The following is a 25,256-nucleotide window of genomic DNA, read 5'->3' as shown; positions in this document are numbered from 1 at the left end:
TACCTCTCTACAACTGTTTGATCAGCAGTCCATCTTAATAAGTTCGTGGTTCGATCCCAAACGCACGCGGTTTTCTTTTATAAGGCGCCCATTAAATTTATGCGACAACTTTTTGTATTAATTAGGAACCATGATAGTTATAATGTCACAAAAGATACTCAGAAAGACGCGATTTATACGAATCAACACGCGGTAAGTGAAAATTTGTGACGAGAGAGAAACTATAAAAAGTACCTATACTCACTTCTATCGGCACTCAGTAACTGCCACGTTGTAATGTTTTTAAGACATCCTTTGTTTTTAAATTGCATAATAATAACAAATAAGAACAAACGGAACTTGTGACACATCTTGTTTTTACAGATATTCAATTTTTTTCAGTCTTAATCGTTTTGAATATTTTACTTGCATCTTAGTTTTACCCAATATTTAATTAATTTAGGTGTAATGTTCCGATTTAAAATCCGACACATAATGTTTCCATATTTTACATTTATTATCGTAGTTTTGAGACTCTGCTGTAGTCACAACAGTTACACTTGCACAGTTTCAAATTCCGATTTAAACATTTTTCTGGCGTTGCATTTTATCCGAATACAAGCCGCTAACATTTAAGCTTTTTATAGTTATCGTTCTGGATCTGATGAGTATTTAATTACAATTTGATCCGCTATCTGTGCTCGTTATAAGAACTGGTCTATGTAACAGCTTGGCTGCAGAAAATTGCATGTTTGAATATTCCGCTCGGTCATTAACGCTAATTCTGTCGTTGGGAGAAATATTTACCTACAAAACCTCACGAAAGTAGCTTGAGGGTATTTAAAGCCTATTTTATATCATTTTGACTAAAAGTACATATTTTACCGTAGAACTTTTGAAGGGATTTGCCCGTAAGAGTTTCTCGTTATTTTTTTGTTTACGATAAGGTACGTTTGTTAGTTTCGTTCTCCCTTTGGATCTCCTTCCTCAAACGTACCTGGATTAATCCCATTAAAGCGCGTTTAAATGGGCAAGCGGTCCGGTTTGTTTTTTTTTTGAACCGAAAACCGATTTACTGTTAATATTTCTAAACTGCAATTACTTACCGCTGTGTTTGTATTACAGATACCACCAATTCCTCACGAATTTCCGGAGGAAACGTCGTTCAATGTAGTGCCTCAATATTACGATAGTTCCGGTTATCACTATCACGAGTACCAAGATTCGTCATTTGACTCGTGCAGTTGCAGTACGGATAGTACGACATCGAGCAGAACCTCATTCCGGAATCCATGGTGTATATGCCTGGTGGTTTGCGTAATCGTAGCAGCTTTGGGTATAGGTTTAGGACTTCCGCTCGCGTTGCATCCGGACCTGCCAATGCACACACCAGAAGAGCGTCTAATGGCCGTTCGTCGGTTACTTCGGGAAACTCCGCTGATCGACGGACATAACGATTTGGCTTGGAATATACGGAAGTTTGTGCACAATAAATTGATCGGCTTTAATCTGAGCGATATTTCGAGGAAGGAGCCGTGGATGAGAAGTCGGTGGTCACAGACCGACATACCCAGACTGAAGGAAGGGCAGTTGGGTGCACAATTTTGGTCCGCTTACGTGCCTTGTGGGGCGCAACATTTAGACGCAGTGCAACTCACGCTGGAGCAAATTGATGCGATTCGTCGACTCGTGGACTCAAATCCAAAGTACTTTGCGTTCGTGAAGAGCGCCAACGAAATTTTGGAGGTGCACAAAGAGGGACGGATAGCGTCACTGATCGGCGTGGAAGGTGGACATTCCATCGGAAACTCGCTGGCTGTCTTGCGGATGTTCTACAATTTAGGTGCGCGGTATTTGACGATTACCCACACGTGCGATACGTCATGGGCTTACGGGTCTAATTCGCAAGGTACTGGGGGATTAACGCCCTTCGGCTACAGTGTGATTAAAGAAATGAACCGATTGGGTATGATGATTGATCTGTCGCACACCTCGGTCAACACTGCAAAAGCGGCCCTGAACGCCTCACAGGCGCCTGTAATATTTTCACACTCAAGCGCGTATTCCTTGTGCAATTCAAGTCGGAATGTACCAGATGACATACTTAAATTGGTGGCCCACAACGGCGGAGTTGTCATGATTAATTTCTACACGTACCTCATCACCTGCAATGAAACCGCCACCATAAAGGACGTCATCAGACACATTAACCATATTCGAACCGTTGCGGGTATAAATCACGTAGGCATCGGTGCAGGATACGATGGCATCAATATGACACCGAGTGGACTCGAGGACGTCTCGGGATATCCCAGACTGTTAGCCGAGCTTCTGGCAGATCCCAACTGGTCATTGAGCGACATCAAATTACTAGCAGGGAAAAATATACTTCGCGTACTTGCCAAAGTAGAAGCCATTCGAGATCAGTGGCAGTTAGCTGCCATCGTTCCATTTGAGGAGACTCTCCCGCCCCAAGACTCGCGATGCGCTTACAAATTTTCCTGACCGCTTAACAATCTTACCATATCAATATTCTGGAAGATTACGATCTTGACGTGGAACCAAATGAAAAACCACGCTTAGATCTGTGGACGCAATGAATTTCTGTGTATGATTGATAAAACTATTTTTTCTATTTCGGTGTCACAATGATGATTTTGTACAACTGTTTTAGGCCGAAAACAGTTGTACAAAGACAGTGATTATAGTCGTTTTTTTTTGGTAACTCATCTCTTAAGTTGGCAGTTACTAGTTAGTACAAGTAGGTACTTCGTTGGGTACTTCCATGTTTGAACTTCAAAATGTCAGTCTTACTACGCTGCCAACCTAAAACTTAACGGGAAAAAAGTGTTCCCAACATAAAACATGTTAGTTCTAATGTTCCCTATAGTTTCTGATAATGATTTTTTTAATTAAATTAAGGCACCGAAATAGAAAAAATAGTATGAAAAACGCGTGTTACAATGCGACCTATTGTAATACTCCTATCTTGCGGACACTCGTGGCTACGCTTCGCGTCGCCACTCGTGCCACAAGATAGTCGTATTACAATAGGTCGCATTGTAACACTTGTCTTTCAATATACTATTCTCGGCGAGCAACAAAATTATAAAAAAAAAACGAGATAATAGTCCAGGAGGCAGCGACATCTTTGTGCACTCATTTCTACAAAGCTGATATTCTTCCATTTTATTGTTTTGATCGTATAAGTAAACAAAATGGTAGTCTACCGCGTCGGCGGTGTTGCCTAAATTTACAACAATGTCCTGAACATGTTAATAAACACTATGTACATTGTACATGTCTCATTTCTACAAGGATGAAAGTTTGTACGGTAATTAAGTATACCTAAAAATGAAGTACGGTTAATAGTCTACCGACTATTTTTGTTTCAAAAAGTTGATGTCATAAAACACCAAAAAAAAATTGGTCTGCCGATCGTGTGATGTTGCTAAGGTCTCGGTAGACACGCTGGCGCTGGAAGGTACGATTTTCCGAGCGCAATTGCTGCACTGCTCTGCTAAAAGTACCTTTAAATTATTATATACACGGGCATAAATTAAAAATATTTCAAAAACGAACATAGGCAATTAACATGGGAAAAAGGTTTTTTGCAGATCGTTGCTCCACATGATAATTTAGGTCTTAGCGGGTTTATAATGACACCAATCGGAAGAAGATTTTTTTTCTTTATCTAATGATATACGAATTAGTTCATTTTCAGTTGTATTTCTCATTATTAACGATCCTCGAGTTCGTTTATAATTTTATATTGCCGTCTGTCTGTTCGTGTGCACGATAACTCATAACTGAATAATATCATTGACATTCGCTATTTTGTGTCAAAATTTAATGCTACTGTTTATAGAAAATCGTGAACAAAAGTACCAGTTTCCATACGATTTTTTGTTAAAAAAAGCCCGGTAATTTGATAACTATGCAAAAAATTTAATTGACTAACCTGTTGAGAAGCGAGATGTTTTAGTTTTCAGTCTATGAATTTGAACGTTTTTCGTATTTAGCTTTTTTGCTCAAAGTTTTAAACTTGTATGTAATATTATTTCTAGGTAATTTTTGTGGTGATGGCATTTTCAAAATTTCTGTACATAAAGTCGAATTTGTGGTTGAATTGGAGTTTTCGCAAAAAATGTTTGAATGGGGTGGAATACTTCTCGTCTCTTTGAACGTTTGATTGCAGTATGAGGTAGAAGGGCCATCTTCTTTGTAATTTAAATCTTGAAAAAATGTATCAGTCATTTTAACGACAAAAAATAGCATGGTTACCTTGTTTTGAGTAAGGCAAAGGAATTGAATTGATTCTCAATAACTTTATTGCCGCTTTTGTAAATATCACATGAATTAAAGTGATTTTCACAAACGATTTTATATTTTAATTCTTCATCGTCTGGCCCGGCAATAAAAGAATTTCCACAATTTATTTTCCATGCCGTCATTCGAGGTTTGTTTTTGATAGGAAATTTAAAATAACTAATCTTTTTAGTTTTCATTATTTTATCCAAAATTCGGCAATAACTCCAATTACCAAAATCATGTTAAGCTATGAACATTTTCTAAAGAATTGACACAGACGGATTGAGAAAAAATTCAAAAAAATGCATGGAAAACAAATATCGCGTACCTACAGTATAACTATTTCCGCCGTCGTTTATAATAAATACTTTTTTCTACAACTGTCAAAAAAACCTGTCATTTTCTGACGGATTTCGAAACGCGAAGTACTAGATTTTTAATCGGTTAATTAATAAGTAAGGTTGCTCTTGACAACGTGCGCGAAATCGTCAACAGTGAAAAAAAGTATTTCGCGCACGGGACAAAGTTGAACTTAAACAGCAATTTAATTAACAATCGGTTCAGTTGTAGAAAAAATATTGTATATAACGCTAGCGCGAAGTTATTTCGCGCATTTGACTGATATTTTAACTCGGCTTCGCCTCGTCAAAATACCTTCAGTCTCAATGCGCGAAATTGAACTTCGCGCTCTTGTTATATAAATAACTATTTCCTCAGTGAATAAATTTTACAAAAAAAATTATTGACAGTTGTCATAAACTGATATTCATTTCGAATTGAATAACGAATAACGAATTTTTGATTAAAAAATCCGATACAACTAAATATCGAACGATCCTCGAGATCGTCACGCATCCATCATTTTTACAACGCGCCTTAAGGGGTTGATTCTGTCTCACCAGATCGGAATAGCTTGCAAAACAAATTGTTTGAAACGGAGTTAGTTTTACTTTTCCTCGAGGTGCCTACATATTAAATTTCGATTAAATATCTTAACAAATTAAGAAAATTGGGATTGCGCAAATACAAAAGTTGGGTTGCGCATGCGCAAATTTTTTTATTCATCTGCATAGTTACCTGGGGCTTAAGGGACATTTACTAACACAGAAAACCGGGCATTCACATGTTCTTTGTAACAAGAATTATAAAAGAAGCCCTTTTTTGGAGGTTTGAGCAGTTTTTGAGCTGTAATTTTTTCCCCGTTAGTCTACGTAGCTGAAAAACAATATCGACTTTTCTTATATCATTAAGAACAGCTGTTTCAATTTTCAAAGTGATCGGACTTTTCTATACAAAGTTATTCAGTTATGAGTTATCGTGCACACGGACAGACGAACAGACAGACAGCAATACAAAATTATAAACGATCTCGAGGATCGTTAATAATGAGAAATACAACTGAAAATGAACTAATTCGTATATCATTAGATAACGAAAAAAATCTTCTTTCGATTGGTGACATTACAAGCCCGCTAAGACCTAAATTATCATGGGGAGCAAACGATCTGCAAAAAACCTTTTTCCCATGTTAATTGCCTAAGTTCGTTTTTGAAATATTTTTATATTATGCCAGTGTATATAATAATTTAGAGGTACTTTTAGCAGAGCGGTGCAGCAGCTGTGCTCGGAAAATCGTACCTTCCGGCGTGTCTACCGAGACCTTAGCAACATCACGCGATCGGTAGACAATTTAATTGGTTTCTTATGACATCAACTTTTTCCAATAAAAATTTCATCTTTGTACAAATAAGTTCAATTGCATAAATTTTTATGCATCTTGCGTGGATGGTAGACTTGTGATAGCAACGCTTCCACCTCGGTAGACTATTACCATACTTCATTTTTAGGTATACTTAATTACTGTAAAAACTTTCATTCTTGTAGAAATGAGACATGTACATAGGTATTATTTATTAACATGTTCAGAACATTGTTGCAAACTTAGGCAACACCGTCGACGCGGTAGACTACCGTTTTGTTTACGTGTGCTATCAAAACAATAAAATGGGAGGAATATCAGCTTTGTAGAAATGAGTGCACAAAAAATGTCGCTGCCTCCTGGACTATAATTACCTACTTCATAAACTCTCAACCCGTAACAGGTGGTGGTGCTCAGAGTGATTAGAACATTTAAAAAATATCCAAAAAAGACATTCAAAATCAAAAAAGGCTTTAACGAATTGTGTTCAGGAACTCTTACATATGGAAGTATAATTTTCGTATTATTGTTCACTCAGCCGCGAACGCTGTAATAAAAGTGTAAATGGAACTTTAAGCTAGACAAAGAAAATTAGAAGTAATAACGCACAACATAGAATAAACTTTGTTATAATATCGAAAGAATTTTAGGAGCACAATAATTAGGTAAAGCTTCCATTCCGCTTAAATAGCAAATTCTAGATATCAAAAGTAACTAAAACCAAAATTAAAATTGCAAAGTCTATATTTGTAACCTTTAAGTTCGTATGAGTATATTTTTCTATACTAAATACATGTTACAGAAACAATAAATATATTTAGCTATATGAAGTTCATGTTTAAACTGATTTGGGTGGCATTGTGTAGTTATCTAAGTTAGTTTCTGTATGTTTCACCCTGTATAGATAAAGAGTAAGAAATTCTGAAACAGTTATAGGTTTAAAAAAATATATATATATTTGGTCGTAAATATTTTATAAAGAGTTTTTACACAAAGGTTGAACTTCGTTGCACTTTTTAAAAATGTGGACAATTATAGAAAATACGTTAGAAATGTTTATAATACTTATATGGCTAATTTACTTTTATATTTTGCATATATTTACATGTAAGGAGGACCTTACCGCTACGCATTACTTTGTATAAGGCGCATTTATATATAGATCAATCAAAATAAAATTTGTTATTTAATAACAGCCGTTTTTGTCTTTGTCTTTTATCTTTGATAACAAAGAGGCACAGAATTTTAAACAAATTTAATCATTTTTCGTAGCGACTGCGATCTGTACAGTATGTGACGAATTTAGGTACACTGCCCAAATTATACAGAATTTTAGAAAACTGTTTGACAATTTTGTTCCTTGACTCATCAAGTATGCCCCCCTTCTTCCCATTTAGGGGTGCACCCTTTCGTGGTAGGGATTTTGCAAAAAATGCAAAATCGGAAAGGGTATACCCTCGGGCAAATCCCACTACACTGTGTGCCGAGACAAAATTAAAGAAGAAATAGGTACAACTTTTGTACTGATCTTAACCTACCCCCAGGTTCGAAGATAACATGACAAATTTTACTGCAAAGTGGCAACGTTGCAATCCCAGCATCAAACCACAGTTCCCGCTTAAATTTAAAACAAAAGAATGGCACATGATCAGATCGTCTAAGGTAACGCCCCCTTACGTATGACGAAGATAATACAATGACTCGGGACTCAGTCGGGCAGGAACACTCAAATACAACGCTGAAATGTCTGCGAGTTCATTTAATATAAAATCATTCCGAAAACCCTCAGTTTCCACATAATGACATTGGTATAAAGCTCAGACCTCCGTAACTACTACATGTGCCTCGTAACACTCCACTAACATTCATCACATGAAGACACGACACTGAAGACAGTTAAGCCCATGGATAAGCGGTCCTCGGTTGTGGATGCTACACCCCTAAAGTTGAAAGTTCGAAGACCCTCGGAACCTTTCGTGACTTAGCTCTAGAATACATTTCTATTCTAGCGTCCGAGCTCCTTCTCACGGTAGGAAGATATTAGTTATGTACAACAAGGCACACACATTCGTGAATGTTACAAGTCACCCTAACCTAAATATACAAAGCATTCATGCCCCACGTTACGGAAGTCGATATGTGCACACCCTGTAACTGAGTTAAACGTGGTATAAACCTGAGAAGTCGTAGACTTCCACAAGCACATGGACTTTAGTTAACAATTAGCATGTTGTAAATTACATATTAGCAGAATGTTAGATGGAAAATACCTGATATTACAAGTTGCACAATTCAAATGTATAGGTACAGATTAATAAGCAGATTGAACTACATAAAATACTTTACCTTTACCCGATATAAAAGTTGCTGAATATAACTTAAACACAAGAACAAGAATATAACTCCGAAGGCAATATTTCCGCTAAAAAATTAAGCTTTAGTAAACAACAAACCGAAGTTACAAAAAAATTACCATTGTTGACGGCGGTGGCTCATGTCCCCAGCATCTCGAACTACTTGACTGGTTGTATCCGAAATATACAGGGTGTTCGAAGGGATATTTACATTTCACATCGTGTGCCAGAGGTCTACTAGCCAACTATAGACAGCTTGGGATAACTGCATCAAAAGCTCAAAAATGTTACCTTGTACGTTCACGCACTTCACCACTCTTCTTCTTAAATTTTGATTAATTTTATAAATCCATATTTATATGACAATTAACAATTAAGCACTATTTATTTATACTCAATTGTTACCCCAATGTGACTATAGTTGGCTAGAGACTATTGATTTATAAACTACTCAGTTAAAATAAAATGACAATTGTTGGCTATGTCTTCGAAACGAGAATAAAAATATAGTTTATTAGCGTTTTTGTCTTTCAAATAACCTCTACTTTAACTTCCCAAATTATTGACCACTCCTCTTAGGACACCCTGTATAGCTATTCAAAAAAACATTCTTAATGCAAGAACCGTGTCAATACTCAAAAATAGCCTCTTACGGCTCTTACCTTAGATTAGATAACAGAACGGTATAAAATGAAACGTTTTGTTGAAAACCGGGCCTAAACAAATTTTTCTTCAAAAATGCAGTGAAGTATATTTCAGGTTTCATAAAAGAGCGATCCCATCTATATCTCTAAGCGATCCTGGTGGGGAATACAATAATACCAATGAATAAAGAATACCCATATATTATATAAGACCACTCAGGTTGTATACAACAGAGAGTGGGACGGAAGTCGGCCATTTGCAAAAGCCATTTATGACTCTTTTTGTTGTGGCTTTTGAAGTGACAAAATAATGGTTAATTGTTGTGCTTGTGGTTGCTCCAAAACGGAAAAAAATAAAAGTTTGGGAATTACATTTCATGTGTAAGTATTGATACCAATATTATTTTTATATAGTACATGTAAATTTACAAATTTTTTATCGAAATGTAGTTTGAGGTTAGTTAAACAAAAGTCATAGGCGGAGTAGACACATGGGAGTTTAGATTGTTTTCGTGTAAAACTCTTTATAATTGTATCCTTCTACAACTGTAAGGTAGGTACGCCACTGGAACAGAAAACTACTGCCCGCCATTTGCAAAAGCCATCGCGGTCACACGTATATTGTTGATGTTCTCCTTCCTGGTATTCTATATTCATTGGTTTTCAATTATGGTGTGTGTGTATCAAGATTTATCTGTGTTTTATTTATGATTTATGTACAATTACTGGTAAGTAAGTTTACGCACTAAAGGTTTTTTGTTGTTAATACTAAAAGACGTCTAGAATTTTTGACCAATATTCTAATGCAATTCGCCTATTGAAACCATTGAAACAAAAGACTAATTGAAACAAATTATGTTGGAGATTTAAATACCCCAAAAAGTTCTTTTATTTTTAGCCATCTTTTCTAATCTAATGTGATTGTCAAATAGTGGATGTAACACGTAGGGTAGTGCACTGTGATACCACTGAACTGTGTATATTTCTGTGTGTGATACTTGCTTATATAGCCTGGATGATAAATGGAAGCAACCATCGATGTTAAATATGATATTGTTTTCAATAAGAGTGTGCACATTGCAGCAATGAGTACTTACAGTCGGGATGATGGATTATAACATAGGTACTAGAATGAGTTTGACCATTTTTTCAGCGAGCAGAAACGCGCAGTGGTAATTTATCGCTTATACACCTTGTCTTTAATGTAATAAATTGTATATTGGTAAAAACTATCAGGGTATCCCTTCAATTCTTGATATAGATGGTGAAACTCTCCCATTTTGAAACTATTTTCATTGATTGGGTGAGTGGTATTCCCGGTAGGGTAAACCCCACAGAACATACACCTTTGTAGTTACAAACAAAAATACTGTAGTCACTGTCCTACATCGCAACTAAAAATGAGAGTGGAAAGGCTATAATTTTTATTTATATGTTAGTATCGCACCAGTAAGCGCGTATAATTTCAGCTTCTAGGCTATCAGTTAATATCACAGTTCTGTTGTGCACGTACCTACCTTTATTAAAGAAATTTTGTCACTACGAAACTAAGTAATGTTTGATTCGTCTGTATACCAAAATAGTTTTTTAATACTTTTATTGTTGTTAGATATGGATGGAAATAATGAACCACTTCTCATTAAAATCGAACCAAAACAAGAAGAAGAAATCCATTCCGTTCTTCAGGAACACATTCCAGTAAGCAACGAAGTTTTATTGACAATAAAGGACGAGGTTACTGTTAGTACACAATGTCTTAAACCTCTCGATAATGAAGTACAGCAACACTCTGACTTTCAAGGTCATCTTTCAACTGTGGTCAAAACAGTTTTTAAATGTGCGTATTGTGATTATGGCACAAATAATAAACACCTCTACAAGCGACATATTTTAACACATAAAGCTTCTAAAGATTTTAAATGTGCTGATTGTGATTATGACACAAGTAATAAACACTACTTGAAACAACATCTTTTAAAACATAAAGTTTCGAAGGATTATAAATGTGCTGTTTGTGATTATGAGACTAATAATAAACACTACTTCAAACGGCATCTTTTAAAACATAAAGTTTCGAAGGATTTTAAATGTGCTGATTGTGATTATGAAACAAGTAATAAAGACTACTTGAAGCAACATCTTTTAAAACATAAAGCCTCGAAGGATTTTAAATGTGTTATTTGTGATTATGGGTCAAATAATAAACAGGTCTTCACACGGCACGTTTTAACACATAAAGTTTCTAAAGATTTGAAATGTGCTGATTGTAATTATGAGACAAATAATAAAGAACTCTTCAAACGACATCTTTTAAAACATAAAATTTCGAAGGATTTTAAATGTGCTGATTGTGATTATGAGACAAGTAATAAAGACTACTTGAAACAACATCTTTTAAAACATAAAGTGTCTAAGGATTTTCAATGCACATATTGTGATTATGGCACAAATTATAAGCGTGACTTCAAACAACATCTTTTGATACATACAAACAAGAAATCTAACTTGAACCACCTTATAACACGTAAAGTTTCTAAGGATTTTAAATGTGCTAATTGTAATTATGAGACACACAATAAATATAGATATAACGCACACCTTTTAAGACATAAAGTTTGTAAGGATTTTAAATGTGCTATATGTGATTATGGAACGAATGATAAACACCACTTCAAACGACATCTTTCAATACATAAAGTTTCGAAAGATTTCAAATGTGCTAATTGTGATTATGAGACAAATGATAAAAGCGGCCTTATAAAACATCTTGTCAAACACAAAGTCTCTAAGGATTTTAAATGTACTAATTGTGACTATGAGACAAAATTTAAATACGATCTTAAAAAACACCTTTTAATACACAAAGTTTCGAAAGATTTTAAATGTGATGATTGTGATTATGGGTCAAATGATAAACAGAACTTCAAACGACATCTTTTAACACATAAAGTTTTGAAAGATTTCAAATGTGCTACTTGTGATTATGCAACAAATAATAAACAGCACTTCAAGCAACATTTTTTAAAGCATAAAGTTTCTAAGGAATTTAAATGTGCCACTTGTGATTATGGGACAAATAATAAACACCACTTCAAACAACACCTTTTGAAACATAAAGTTTCTAAGGATTTTAAATGTACTGTTTGTGATTACGAGACATACAAGAAATATGCCTTGACACAACACCTTTTAACACATAAAACCTTGAAGCGTTTGAAATGTACTTATTGCGATTATCGTTCAAATTTTAAATCCGATCTTAAAAAACACCTTTTAAAACATAGTGTTTCATAGGATTTTAAATGTGCTCTTGGTGATTATGGGACAAATTTCAAACCCGGTCTTAAAAAACACCTTCATATTTTCTATAAAATATTTTCAAATCAAAGCTGTAACGATTTTAACAATTTTAATTGTAGTGCTTGTGATTATTGGATAAATAATAGTTCGTACTCTTAGCAACACCTTTTGGGGTACAATTGGGTGTGAGATTGCGTGCTATCTTCAAATCACAGGTGCTTGCGAGGTTTTCTCATTGGAAGGAACAGATTTAGAGAGACCACTACGTTGGAAAAACGGTATTTTTAGTGCATTTTCGTTTTCTCTAAGCCCATTGGATCTTTACGCTAAAAGGATCCTGAGTGCACACTACTAATTAGGGTAAGTCTCCCTAATTGAGACAAATTGTTCATTTTCTCCCCTCTAAAAGAAGTGGTGGGATAGGTACTCTTTGTTGATACCCACACAACAGTTCTTAGATTGAAAGTTCATATGTGATCCATTTTAAGTTGTCCATGTAACAAAAATGTATGTAGGTACACTGGACGTCTGATGATTCCGTCTTATGGAACATTTAACACGTGGTCTATAAGATAATTACAATGGACGTATGTTCCAATTATGGCGCGCACAAATTCGAACAATAATAATAATAATGCTTTATTGCCCAAACAGAATAAATCCATTAACAGGACAAAATTAAATTAAATTCAAGTAGAGAGTGATAACTTAATAACATAATTTATAAATAAAAATACTTAAATAATTTAAATCAAAATGAACACATATAGAGTAAGTAGATATCCTAACCTGTGAATTACAATATAAAAAATATATGACCTTTAATTTGTAATTAACTGAATAATAGATTTAAGTTTCATAAAAAAAATATCACTTGCATTCGAAATTAAATTTGTGATGTACCCAAGTCGACAGCTCCCGCGCTAACGAAAGCGGGAAAAACACGAACTCGGAACACCTGCGTAGTAACACAAACCTCGCACTCGACAATGTCCGGAACACCTACGTTGTGGAAGGCCAGGTTGCACTCACTCGTACCCATGCTAATTATCGGAAAGGCGGAACGCAAATAATACGCTTAATTGAAATTGAAACACAAATAAAGTTTATTAAAGAACTGATCAAAAGTGTAANAGAAAATTTTTGAAGAGAGCGGGGCTTTTTGGTCGTTACAAAGCCAACCGGCGCTTCTTCGGTTACGTTATTTTTTTGAATTTTGTGGAAGTTTCTTGCGTAGTGGATCCAGGTTTAATTAGAATTTTTGTCTGCCGTTTTAAGAAGAATTATTGAGAAGTTTAAGAAGTTTGTCGCCGTCCTGTTTTTTTTTTATTTTTGCGGAAACACGGAAGTTTTGAATTCGTGGGTACCCGAAGAGAGAAGACGTCGGTGTTTGAGTGGTTGGTTTACGTGATTGTGTACGGATACCTCTTTTTATCGGAATACGTTATTTCGGACTAATTTTTAAAAGTAAGTAGTAGTTAGTGTTTTGTTTTGTCTTGTTTTGTTTGTAATGTTTGAGTAATTTGTTTTTTTTTTGTGTGTGTCATTTTTTTGTTTAAAATTGTAAAAAGTTGTAAAAATTTGTAAAACAGAAATTTACGCAATTTTTTGTTTGAAATTAAACCAGTCATTGCAATCCAGGTTTTGTTATTAGAGTCAAGGAGAAGTAATTGTCGGCGTCTCTTACTTTGTTTCAAGTTGTTTAAATCTGGGGGTAAAATTTCATATTGGAATTTAAGGATTTGGTTAAGCCACCTATTTATGTCATTGTTGGAATGCTGTAGGGTGGCAGAATCCAGCTGGACCTTGAGATGCGTGTAAAAATTTGGTTTTTTTTTTAAATTACAACTGAGCTAGTTAGAGGGAAATCGTGGGATTCCCAGAAGTGTAGGTTAGGTCTCACAACAATATACACGCGACTGCGCAATGCGACAACATTAGCATTTTATTTTTTCAATATGGTTAAATTACATGATGATTAACTCGTATTTATATTATAGGTATTTGCCGAGATTTGATCCAGTGTAATAGCTTAATTTGTGTGTTAATCCGGGTCTACGTATGTAAATATAGGTATATCGTACACTAGATCTCATTAATACCATTTTTGATTTTAGAAGCTGAGATGCAAACATTTCCCAAGACAGTTTCCAAAAAAGCAATTTTTAAATGACCCCAAAGAGCAAAGGAAAGGACGTGAATTTTTTGTTATCTACTTACTTTATGTTTTTAACAGCGTTTGAGTAGATATCGCTTGCAAAGTAGCTGTTTTATTGTTAATCTATTGCAATAAAATGACTGGTAACAAACGTTCATAGGACGTACAGTATGTAGGTACATAAACCTTGACATAACCTGTCCATATCGTTGACATTTGGATCTGCAATGGACGTCCATTGTACAAATTTGGTGTATATGTACATACAGTGAACTTTTAATGTACGGCGGTGTGTTGTGTGGGATAGACTGCACTGTGACTGAGTTTGTCACTAATATTGTTTACAATGTTAAAAATAACTGAGGAATCATTTTTTATAAAATCGTTTGCAAAAGCATATAAATTCTCGTGTAAATCAGACACAGATTCTGATAGTGTAGTACTTAAATTCGTACAATGTACATATCGCAATCGCTGTAAAAAATGCTTCAATTTTTTTAATTCATTAGGCATAGAGAACAACTAAGTAAAACCTGTTTAATTTGCAAAAATAAAAATTGACAAAAAATTCTTGATTTCTTTAGCCACAAAAAATACCCGTTTTGTTTGCTTTTTCTTGTGCCTTAATGTGTCAATTATTTCGTTAAAGGAGTGCCAAATTGACTCCCGTCTTGTTGAACGATTGCCTCGCCTGCTTTCTCAGCAAACATTTTTGACATTGGTCCCATTTTCCATTGCAGTATCATGTGTATAAGTGGATTTAATTTATATATGTCATGCCATTAGCCATTTCATTTTTCAATAGCCGCCTACTCACTCGGTTGAGCTGCCCTAGTCGCCTGTGGCAGAATTCTTCGGAATTTGGAATTGTCACAGTAACAATCGCTCCGAAACGTCCAACTCGTAGAACGTTTTATGGCAAATAACCCGCAGCGATTTCAATGTTGCCACTTTGACTCAAAATCTGTCATGTCAGCTTCGAACTGCGGGGTGGGTTAAAATCAGAACAATGTATATGCTATGTTTCAGGTTTTATAAAAAATAAAAGGGCGTTCCTGGTGGTGAAGAGATTCTGTCGAGTTGCCTATATAGAAGGCAGCGCTGGAAGAATGTGTTCTATGGTACGGTTCTGTTCAAAGTGGACGTCGATATTCTGTGTGATATGCATCTTTCTCTCTCACTTGTGTCTTTAGTTTTTTCTCTTATATATATGGTTTTTTGTGGTGTTTGTGTCAAGCTACGAGTAAAAAATAATTACTCGTAGGTGTCAAGATTTACGTGTGTCTTGTATGTACGATTATTGATTAATAAAAGTAAGTTTACGCACTAAATGTTTTTGTTATTAATAGTAATAGACATCGAGATTTTTTGGGCAATATTCTAATGAGATTCAGCGATTGAAACAAACCAATTGTATGTTGGCGATCTAAATACTCCAAAAGGTTCTTTTGTTTTTAGCTATCTTTCTAATTCCAATGGTCACGTGATCCTCAAATTGTTTTGTTACTGTGAAATTAAAGTACGGCAAGGTTGCCCTGGGATGTGAGATCCCCGCTCTGAATTGTTTAATACCAAAATAGATTTTTAATACTTTTATTTACAACTTTTACTGTTGTTAGATATGGATGGAGATAATGAACCACTTCTCATTAAAATCGAACCAAAACAAGAAGAAGAAATCCATTCCTTTCTTCAAGAACACATTTCAGTAAACAACGAAGTTTTGTTGACAATAAAGGATGAAACTACCATTAGTACACAATGTCGTAAGTCTCTTGATAATGAAGAAGTGCAGCAATACTCTGCCTTTCAAGGTCACCTTTTAACTCTGTTTAAAACAGTCTCTAAAGATTTGAAATGTGCTGATTGTGATTATGGGACAAATAATAAACACCATTACAAACGACATCTTTTAACACATAAAGTTTCTAAGGATTTCAAATGTGCTGATTGTGACTATGAGACAAGTAATAAACACTACCTTAAACAACATCTTTTAAAACAGAAAGTTGCGAAGGATTTTAAATGTGCCGTTTGTGATTATGAGACATACAACAAACATTACTTGAACAAACACCTTTTAACACATAAAGTTTCTAAGGATTTTCAATGCACTTTTTGTGATTATGGCACAAATTATAAACACTACTTCAAACAACATCTTTTGATACATACAGTTTCGAAAGATTTTAAATGTGCCTTTTGTGATTATGAGACACACAAGAAGTCTAACTTGAACAAACATCTTATAACACATAGAGTTTCTACAGTTTTTAAATGTGCTGATTGTCATTATGACACAAATAATAAACACTACTTCAAACGACACCTTTTAAAACACAATGGCTCTAACGATTTTAAATGTGCTGATTGTGATTACGAGACAAGTAATAAACACTACTTGAAACAACATCTTTTAAAACATAAAGTTTCTAAAGATTTTCAATGCACTTATTGTGACTATGGCACAAATCATAAATACTACTTGACCCAACATCTTATAACACATAAGGTTTCTAAAGATTTTAAATGTTCTGATTGTGATTATGAGACAAATAATAAACACTACTTTAAACGACATCTTTTAAAACATACAGCTTTTAAAGATTTTAAATGTGCTAATTGTGATTATGAGTCACACAATAAATATCAATATAACGAACACCTTTTAAGACATAAAGTTTCTAAGGATTTTAAATGTGCTGATTGTGATTATGAGACGAATGATAAACGCCATTTCAAACGACATCTTTTGAAACATAAAGCTTTAAAGGATTTCAAATGTGCTAATTGTGATTATGAGACAAACGATAAAGGTAACTTTAAACAACATCTTTCCAAACATAAAGTTTCTAAAGATTTTAAATGTACTAATTGTGACTATGAGACAAAATTTAAATACGATCTTAAAAAACACCTTTTAATACATAAAGTTTCGAAAGATTTTAAATGTGGTGATTGTGATTATGGTTCAAATGATAAACAGAACTTCAAACGACATCTTTTAACACATAAGGTGTCTAAAGATTTCAAATGTGCTAGTTGTGATTATGGAACAAATAATAAACAGCACATCAAACAACATCTTTTAAAGCATAAAGTTTCTAAGGATTTTAAATGTGCTACTTGTGATTATGGGACTAATAAGAAACAACATCTTTTGAAACATAAAGATTTTAAATGTGCTGTTTGTGATTACAAGACATACAAAAAATATACTTTGACTCAACACCTTTTAACACATAAAGCTTTCAAGGGTTTTAAATGTACTTATTGTGATTATCGTTCAATTTTTAAATCCAATCTTAAAAAGCACATTTTAAAACATAGAGCTTCGAAGGATTTTAAATGTGCTCATTGTGATTATGGGACTAAATTTAAACCCGATCTTAAAAAACATCTTTTAAAACATATTTGGCAACCTCTTCTAAAACAAAGTTTCTAAGGAATTTAAATGTGTTGATTGTGATTTTAGGATAAACAACAAATATTACTTTAACTAACATGATTATAAGATCAATAATAAATTAGGCTTCGAGCAACACCTTTAGTTAGAGGTACATTGGGATTGGGTGCTTTAATCCTGATTGTACACTTCTAATTAAGGTAAGTGTCCTGAATTCAGACACTTAAGGACAAATTTCTCAGTTTCTTATTGCTTATTGACTAGGCTAGGCGTCGAACCTGTTAAGATCAAAATGTAGTAAATATAAATAAAGATTATAAGCCTGGATTTGCATCATCCATATATTATTAATCTGGTAATTGGTTCCATTAATTTGGGGATTCCGGAAATATTTGTTAGGACGGATTGCGTTTTTTACTTCCATGGTAAGTACGCCATTTGTATGAACATTTTAGTTTATCAAGAAAAGGGGATTACCTTTGATTTTCTTTTAGGGTTTTTAATTGTAGGGTTCAAATTCAATTTTAATTGACCTGATTAAGTTATCACAATAAACATATTATTATAAGTACGGAGACGCTTTTCCTACCCTTCTGTTGACGTACCTACGAGTTTGGAGTTCATAAACTTTGATTAAGCTCACCATTTGCCTGCAAGTACCAACACCTTTGACGTATTTTCTACCTGTTGATAACGAGCGGCCATTTGCTGGAATTGAGTAACCGGATCATGAACGGGATTCGATCTATGAATGATCTGGCCCTATTTGCACAAAAAGTATGCACCATGTTCCGTGTAAAAACACACTAATGTGTACTAGCGTCACATTTTTCCGTGTCGGTAATCCAGTAATCGTTTAAGCGTCAAAGCGACAGAGCAAAATCTCAATGAAATTTTTTTTATTATAACCAAACAATTGTTGGTGGCTCTTATTCAAGAATTTGTGTTATTCAAAAAGTAATGTCTGGTTACCCTGGGATCTCGCTCTGTATTTAATATGTACCAACATTATTTTAGGTATGGAGGGAGATGATACACCGCTCATTAAAATCGAACCAAAACAAGAGGGAGAAGTCCATTCCTTTCTTCAGGAACACATTCGAGTAAGCAACGCAGTTTCGGTAACAATAAAAAATGAAATTACAGATAGTATACTGCGTTCTAAATCTCTTTATAATAATCAGCAACACGCTGACTTTCAATGTCACCTTTTAACTCCCTGTAAAACAGTGTCTAAAGATTTTAAATGTGTTGATTGTGATTATGGGACAAATGTTAAAAAGTACTTCAAACGACATCTTTTAATACATAAATTTTCTAAAGATTTTAAATGTGCTAATTGTAACTATCGGGCAAAGTTTAAATCGGATCTGAAAAAACACCTTTTACAACATAAAGTTTCTAAGGATTTGAAATGTGGTCATTGTGATTATGGGACAAATGTCAAAAGGTACTTCAAACAACACCTTTTAACACATAAAGATTCTAAGGATTTTAAATGTGGTCATTGTGATTATGGGACAAATGTCAAAAAGTACTTCAAACAACACCTTTTACAACATAAAGTTTCAAGTGATTTTAAATGTGCTGATTGTGATTATGAGACAAATTATAAAAGCAAGTTTAAACAGCATCTTCTAAAACATAAAGTTTCTAAGGATTTGAAATGTGCCGATTGTGATTATGTGACGAATTATAAAAGCAACTTTAAACAACATCTTCTAACGCATACAGTTTCCAAGGATTTTAAATGTGCTAATTGTGATTTTGAGACAAAAAAGAAATCCTATCTCAAACAGCACGTTTTGAAACATAAAAGAGTCTAACATTTTTAAATGTTCTAATTCTGAGTACCTATATGAGATAAATAATAAATATTGGTATGTTGAAAGAGTTCTGACTTGGCATATTTGCTAATTAGGTACTACAATTTGAATATTGATTTTACTCCATACTACATTCAAAAGTGTTCTATTTTAACTATATTTCACAAAGTATACCTACCTACAGTAAAACCATCGTAACCTTAGAAAATTTGCGCATGCATGTTCGGATTCGTCCGCACTTGATCGGCGTTTCTTACCAGGTTCGGCTATAATGTACATTCGGAACAGAAAACTACAACCAGAACAGAAGTAGTATTTGCACATTACTCACGGTATTAATGTCAATATAATTAAAAAAGTTATCGATTATTTATTACTAGTTAATAACACATTACTCAATTCTACAATAGTCATTTAACTTAATGTTCGACTGAGCAATAATCAATGAGCCTAAAAACGAACTACTTCTGGGAGTGTACAATCCCTTCCCATGCCTTCTATATTAGCTGCGCAAAGCATACTTTTTCTAAGGTTACAGTGGTTTTACTGTATCTAAATTATAATTATAAAATAAAATGTATGCTTAGCAGTTATTCATGCCAGATACCCCAAATGGAATAACCTTTCTGGAAATACTTTAAAATGAAGCAAAACATGTTTTTGTGGTGCACTGCAGAGCTCCCCCTGTTTTCCATTCTTAGTCAGCACTTGCAATATCAAAATGTTTTGGAACTTGTTTCATTGTCAACAAACAATAAGCTGTACAAGCGTCTTTTTTCGGTTTGTTTGTTGTTCAACCATGAGTCATCCCCATGTATACGTGTTTCATACTATAGCAAGCATAGACATGATAAAATCCATGCCTACAGCTCTGTGAAGTTAGAATCATATTTCCCAGTCGGTAATCCAGTATGCTTATTACCAAAGCGACGTAGCATCGAATTAAAGTTTTCTTTATTATAACCAATTGTAATCAAATAATTGTCATGGGATAACTCGCAACAAATTCTGTTACTCAGAAAATATATAAGTAATGTCTGGTTGCCCAAGAATCTCTCCCTGTATTGTTAAATATCAAAATAGGTTTTTAACCTATTAATTTTTAACATTATTGTTGATAGGTATGGATGGCGATAACGACACACCATATAAAATCGAACCCAAACAAGAAGAAGAAATCCAGTCCCTTCTTCAGAGACACATTTCAATAAGCAATGAAGTTTTGGTGACGGTAAAGGACGAAATTACTATCAGTGCACCATGTTCTCAATCTCTTCAATGTCACTGTTTAACTCGGTGTACAACAGTGTCGAAAGTTTTTAAATGTGCTGATTGTGATTATGAGACAAATTATAAAAGCAACTTCAAACGACATCTTTTAAAGCATAAAATTTCTAAGGCTTTTAAATGTGCTCATTGCGATTATGGAACCAATGATAAATGCAATTTCAAACATCATCTTTTAAAACATAAAGTTTCTAAGGATTTTAAATGTGTTCATTGTAACTATGACACAAATTTTAAGTCCAATTTTAAAAAACACCTTTTGAAACATAAAGTTTCTAAGGAATTTAAATGTACTACTTGTGGTTATGAGACAAATGATAAACACTATTTCAAACAACACGTTTTACAACATAAAGTTTCCAAGGAGTTGAAATGTGCTGTTTGTGATTATGGGACAAATAATAAACACCTCTTTAAACGACACCTTCTAAAACATAAAGTTTCTAAGGATTTTAAATGTGCTTCTTGTGATTATGAAACAAATGATAAACACTACTTCAAACAACACATTTTGCAACATAATGTTTCTAAGGAGTTTAAATGTGCTCATTGTAACTATGAGACAAACTTTAAATCCGATCTTAAAAAACACCTCTTAAAACTTAAAGTTTCAAAGGACTTTAAATGTGCCACTTGTGATTATGGCACAAATAATAAACACCACTTCAAACGACATCTTTTAATACATAAAGAATTTAAAGATTTTAAATGTGCTACTTGTGATTATGGGACAAATGATAAATACTACTTTAAAAGGCATTTTTTAAAACACAAAGTTTAAAGATCTTTAAAATGTACCTACCTACTATAATTGTACCTATGACAAAAATTATAACGTTTTAACTAGGGAAGAAATATGGTAATCGTGATTTTGGAGCAAATGAGAAACACTTCTTCAAATACCTTTTTTACAACATAAAATTTAAATGCACTAATTGTGATTATGAGATAATTAATAGATCGGACTTTGAGCAACATACCTTTTGGAATACCTTAGGCATTACCTTAAAATTACAGATTCTCTTGAGTTTAGTTACCTCATTGCTGAAGAGTGAAGGGTCCTGACAGTTAGCACACTGCTAATTCTACTATACAGTTTGAATATCTATTTTACTTTGTAAACTGTTGGCCAAAGTTAATAGTAAAGCCTGTCATTGCCTGCTCTGTACATGTTTGTTTATGCAGGCTCATAATTTGTGTAGATTTAACGCTATTAAATTTGCTTATATAGGTAGCAATAAACCACCAACCCTGCATGAACAAAGCAATAGTCGAAACTACTGCTGAACAAAAGGAAAGTAGAAAGAGATAGATAGAGAGATAGAAAAATATGTTTATGTAAAAGAATAATCGAGAGAATAATGGGCTTTATTTTATTTATGTTGGAACCCTTAAAAACTGAAAAAAGCTGGAACAGGAACCGAAACCCAAAATTCCTACGCTACAAAACCGGAACCCTTAAAAAATAATTCTACCTAAACAGTGCGGAACCGGAACCCATATTTCATATAGATGGCGCCAAAGCGAAATAATGTCAATTTCTGTGAATGAGTTAAGGTCACTGCACAAAAATGTATAATTTCTGTGGTTAAGGTGTATTCCAAAAGGGGATTCCCGAAGTTCTCATGGGAACGGTGAAAAACAGGGACGGGGTACGAGAAAAATCGGATTTCCCAAAGACGGTAAAGTAAGAGATGTTTGATGGCAACAGCGCTTTGGTATGATTTTATGGAAAAGTGACACCTGTTTTCTAAATGTTACGAAGTTTGGCATGTAGATAAGTTCAAGGCCGTATTCTGTGGATAAGTTCAGCCGAATGAAGATGGAATGGCGTCTGACATCGTTTTGCCAGTTTTCCATAATTTATTTCAATAGTTAAGTATTTTGTGAGTGTTTGTGAGAGGAGAGATAACAGTACAAAATTCGCCGGGACTACTAGTCAAACATACAAATAAATATAACCATACGTATTCAATCTTGATTATGTTCCTATTGTTCGAATACCAAAATAGGTAGATTTTTGATAAACTTCAACAGATTTTTTACACTAACATTGTTGTTAGATATGGATGGCGATAATGACACCCTACTCATTAAAGTTGAACCAAAACAAGAAGAGGAAATCCATTCCTTTCTACATGAACACATTTCGATACGCAATGATGTTTTGGTGACAATAAAGGATGAAGTTACTATTAGTACACCCTGTTCTAAATCCCTTCATAATGAAGAAGTAGAGCAACACTCTGACTTTCAACGTAACCTTTTAACTCAGATTAAAACAGTCTCCAAAGAATTTAAGTGTGCTGATTGTGATTATGAAACCAATTATAAATCTTCTATCAAAAGACACTTTTTAATACATAAAGTTTCTAAGGATTTAAAATGTTGTAATTGTGATTATGCGACAAATCATAAGCCTGCTCTTAAAAAACACCTTTTAAAACATAAAGTTTCTACTGATTTTAAATGTGCTAATTGTGATTATGGAACCAATGATAAATACTATTTCAAACAACATCTTTTAAAACACAGAGTTTTTAAAGATTTTAGATGTGCTAGTTGTCACTATTGCACGAATAATAAAAACAACTTCAAACAACATCTTTTAATACATAGTGATTCTAAGGATTTTAAATGTGCTACTTGCGATTATGAGACAAATAATAAACGTCTTTTCAAACGACATCTTCTAAACCATAAGGTTTCTAAAGATTTTAAATGTGGTCATTGTGATTATGAGACAAATCATAAACCCCACATCAAAGGACATTTGTCAAAACATACAAGTTCTAAGGATTTTAAATGTGCCGATTGTGATTACGGTACAAATATTAAACACCTCTTGAAACAACACCTTTTAAAACATAAGGTTTCTACGGTTTTTAAATGTGCTGATTGTGATTACAGGACAAATAATAAACACCTCTTCAAACAACATCCTTTAACACATAAAGATTCTAAGGACTTTAAATGTGCTACTTGCGATTTTGAAACATATAATAAACATTTCTTCAAACGACATCTTTTAAAACATAAAGTTTCTACCGATTTTAAATGTGATACTTGTGACTATGGGACAAATGATAAACACTACTTCAAACGACACCTTTTAAAACATAACGTTTCAAAGGTTTTTAAATGTACTTATTGTGATTATGGCACAAATTATAAACACACCTTCAAAACACACCTTTTAAAACATACTGCTCGTATGAAATTTAAATGTGCTAATTGTGGCTATGGGACAAATGATAAACACCGCTTCAAACGGCATCTTTTAAATCATAATGTTTCCAAGGAGTTTAAGTGTGATACTTGTGATTATGCGACAAATGATAAACACTATTTCAAACAACATCTTTTGAAACATAAGGTTTCTAAAGATCTTAAATGTGCCAATTGTAAATATGAGACAAACAAGAAATATAACTTTAATCTACACATGTTAACACATAAAGTTTTGAAAGATTTTAAATGTGCTGATTGTGATTATGAGACCAACAATAAATATAACTTTAATCAACACCTTTTAACACATAACATTTCTAAGGATTTTAAGTGTGCTACTTGTGATTATGGGACAAATAATAAATACCTCTACAAGCGACATCTTTTAAAACATTAAATTTTCAACTTGGTTTGTAAGGATTTGAAATTTACTAATGTGATTTCGATATGTAATACAACAGCACCGTTTAAAACATAAAATGTGCTAATATAACTGATTGAACTTTGAGCAACACCTGTTGAGATACATTATCTTCAAATCAGAGGTTTATGTAATAATTATGTCAGAATTATGATTCTTTATCTCATTTGGCGGATTGTACAGTTTACCTCTGAATTAGCGCCAGTTTTTTAGTAGTGATAGAGTTGCTGGTTTTTTTTCAGTGTTTCAGTGGTTAATTAGTTGCTATATGCTAAGTGCGCTTTAGTTTAGTTTTTCACTATTTAGTATATGTTCTTTTTTTATTATTTTATCAAGTATGCTAAACGAGATGGTAAAGTACAACTTTTTGGCCTGTTATTGGACTTTAATGTCTGTTGGACAATAAATTCATACCTATCATTATTATATATTCCTGTAAGCATAAATATATTATTATTAGAAAAACGATGGATATGTGTTTAGCACTGGTGTTTTTCGCTATACTAATCAGGCTGTGACAACAAAATAAGTGGTAGGAAAATTTTTGTTGATAGTTACACTACACTGTCTGTGACTGATTTTGTCACTTATATTGTTTAAAATGTTAAAATTAATTTTTTTTCATTTCATCATTTGCAAA

General features: G+C 33.7%; 4 protein-coding genes across 7 annotated transcripts in view; 3 read left to right on the top strand and 1 right to left on the bottom strand.

Annotated features, from left to right (window-relative positions):
* The window catches only part of LOC116175100 (dipeptidase 1-like), a 28,053-nt gene extending 20,891 nt beyond the window's left edge, over positions 1-7,162 (top strand). Inside the window, exons 2-3 of one of the 2 annotated variants that reach the window (XR_004146243.1) lie at positions 1,105-2,587; positions 6,393-7,162. Coding sequence is in view for 1 of the 2 variants with exons in the window: in XM_031493197.1 (XP_031349057.1) it covers positions 1,105-2,484 (1,380 nt within the window). In the remaining variant the exon portion in view is untranslated. Of the gene's footprint in view, positions 1-1,104; positions 2,716-6,392 lie in introns of those variants that run through there. The other variant, XM_031493197.1, reaches the window with a different exon arrangement.
* The window catches only part of LOC116174658 (RE1-silencing transcription factor B-like), a 394,864-nt gene that overhangs the window by 142,425 nt on the left and 227,183 nt on the right, over positions 1-25,256 (bottom strand). The window lies entirely within an intron of this gene.
* On the top strand, positions 12,033-17,365 carry LOC116174656 (protein hunchback-like; the record flags this gene model as incomplete). The annotated part of the gene is made up of 2 exons (XM_031492598.1): positions 12,033-12,278; positions 17,327-17,365. Coding segments are annotated over 2 exons (285 nt in total), but the record flags the coding sequence as incomplete, so codon positions are not given.
* Positions 12,285-24,050, top strand: LOC116175110 (zinc finger Y-chromosomal protein-like). 3 transcript variants are annotated; one of them, XM_031493207.1, is made up of 6 exons: positions 12,285-12,647; positions 15,475-15,758; positions 16,065-16,211; positions 18,869-18,954; positions 20,799-22,976; positions 23,028-24,050. In XM_031493207.1, exon 5 carries the CDS (start codon positions 20,801-20,803, stop codon positions 21,743-21,745), a length of 945 nt encoding a protein of 314 aa, XP_031349067.1. In that variant the 5' UTR covers positions 12,285-12,647; positions 15,475-15,758; positions 16,065-16,211; positions 18,869-18,954; positions 20,799-20,800; the 3' UTR covers positions 21,746-22,976; positions 23,028-24,050. The 3 variants fall into 3 exon arrangements, with proteins under 3 accessions (XP_031349067.1, XP_031349069.1, XP_031349066.1); XM_031493209.1 differs by lacking the exons at positions 12,285-12,647; positions 15,475-15,758; positions 16,065-16,211 and adding an exon at positions 18,706-18,808; XM_031493206.1 differs by lacking the exons at positions 12,285-12,647; positions 15,475-15,758; positions 16,065-16,211; positions 18,869-18,954 and adding an exon at positions 20,656-20,738.

This window comes from Photinus pyralis, unplaced genomic scaffold, assembly GCF_008802855.1.
Source record: "Photinus pyralis isolate 1611_PpyrPB1 unplaced genomic scaffold, Ppyr1.3 Ppyr1.4_LG6, whole genome shotgun sequence".
In the NCBI taxonomy this organism is placed as follows: Eukaryota; Metazoa; Arthropoda; class Insecta; order Coleoptera; family Lampyridae; genus Photinus; species Photinus pyralis.
This window is presented reverse-complemented; position numbering and strand designations above follow the sequence as displayed.

What these genes read in the sequence shown, in the direction of transcription:
- LOC116175110 (XM_031493206.1), top strand. Translation starts at nt 20,711, where the DNA reads ATGTCTGGTTGCCCAAGAATCTCTCCCT. An exon ending in TTGCCCAAGAATCTCTCCCT is followed by an intron (nt 20,739 to 20,798) that starts GTATTGTTAAAT and finishes TATTGTTGATAG; the next exon opens with GTATGGATGGCGATAACGAC.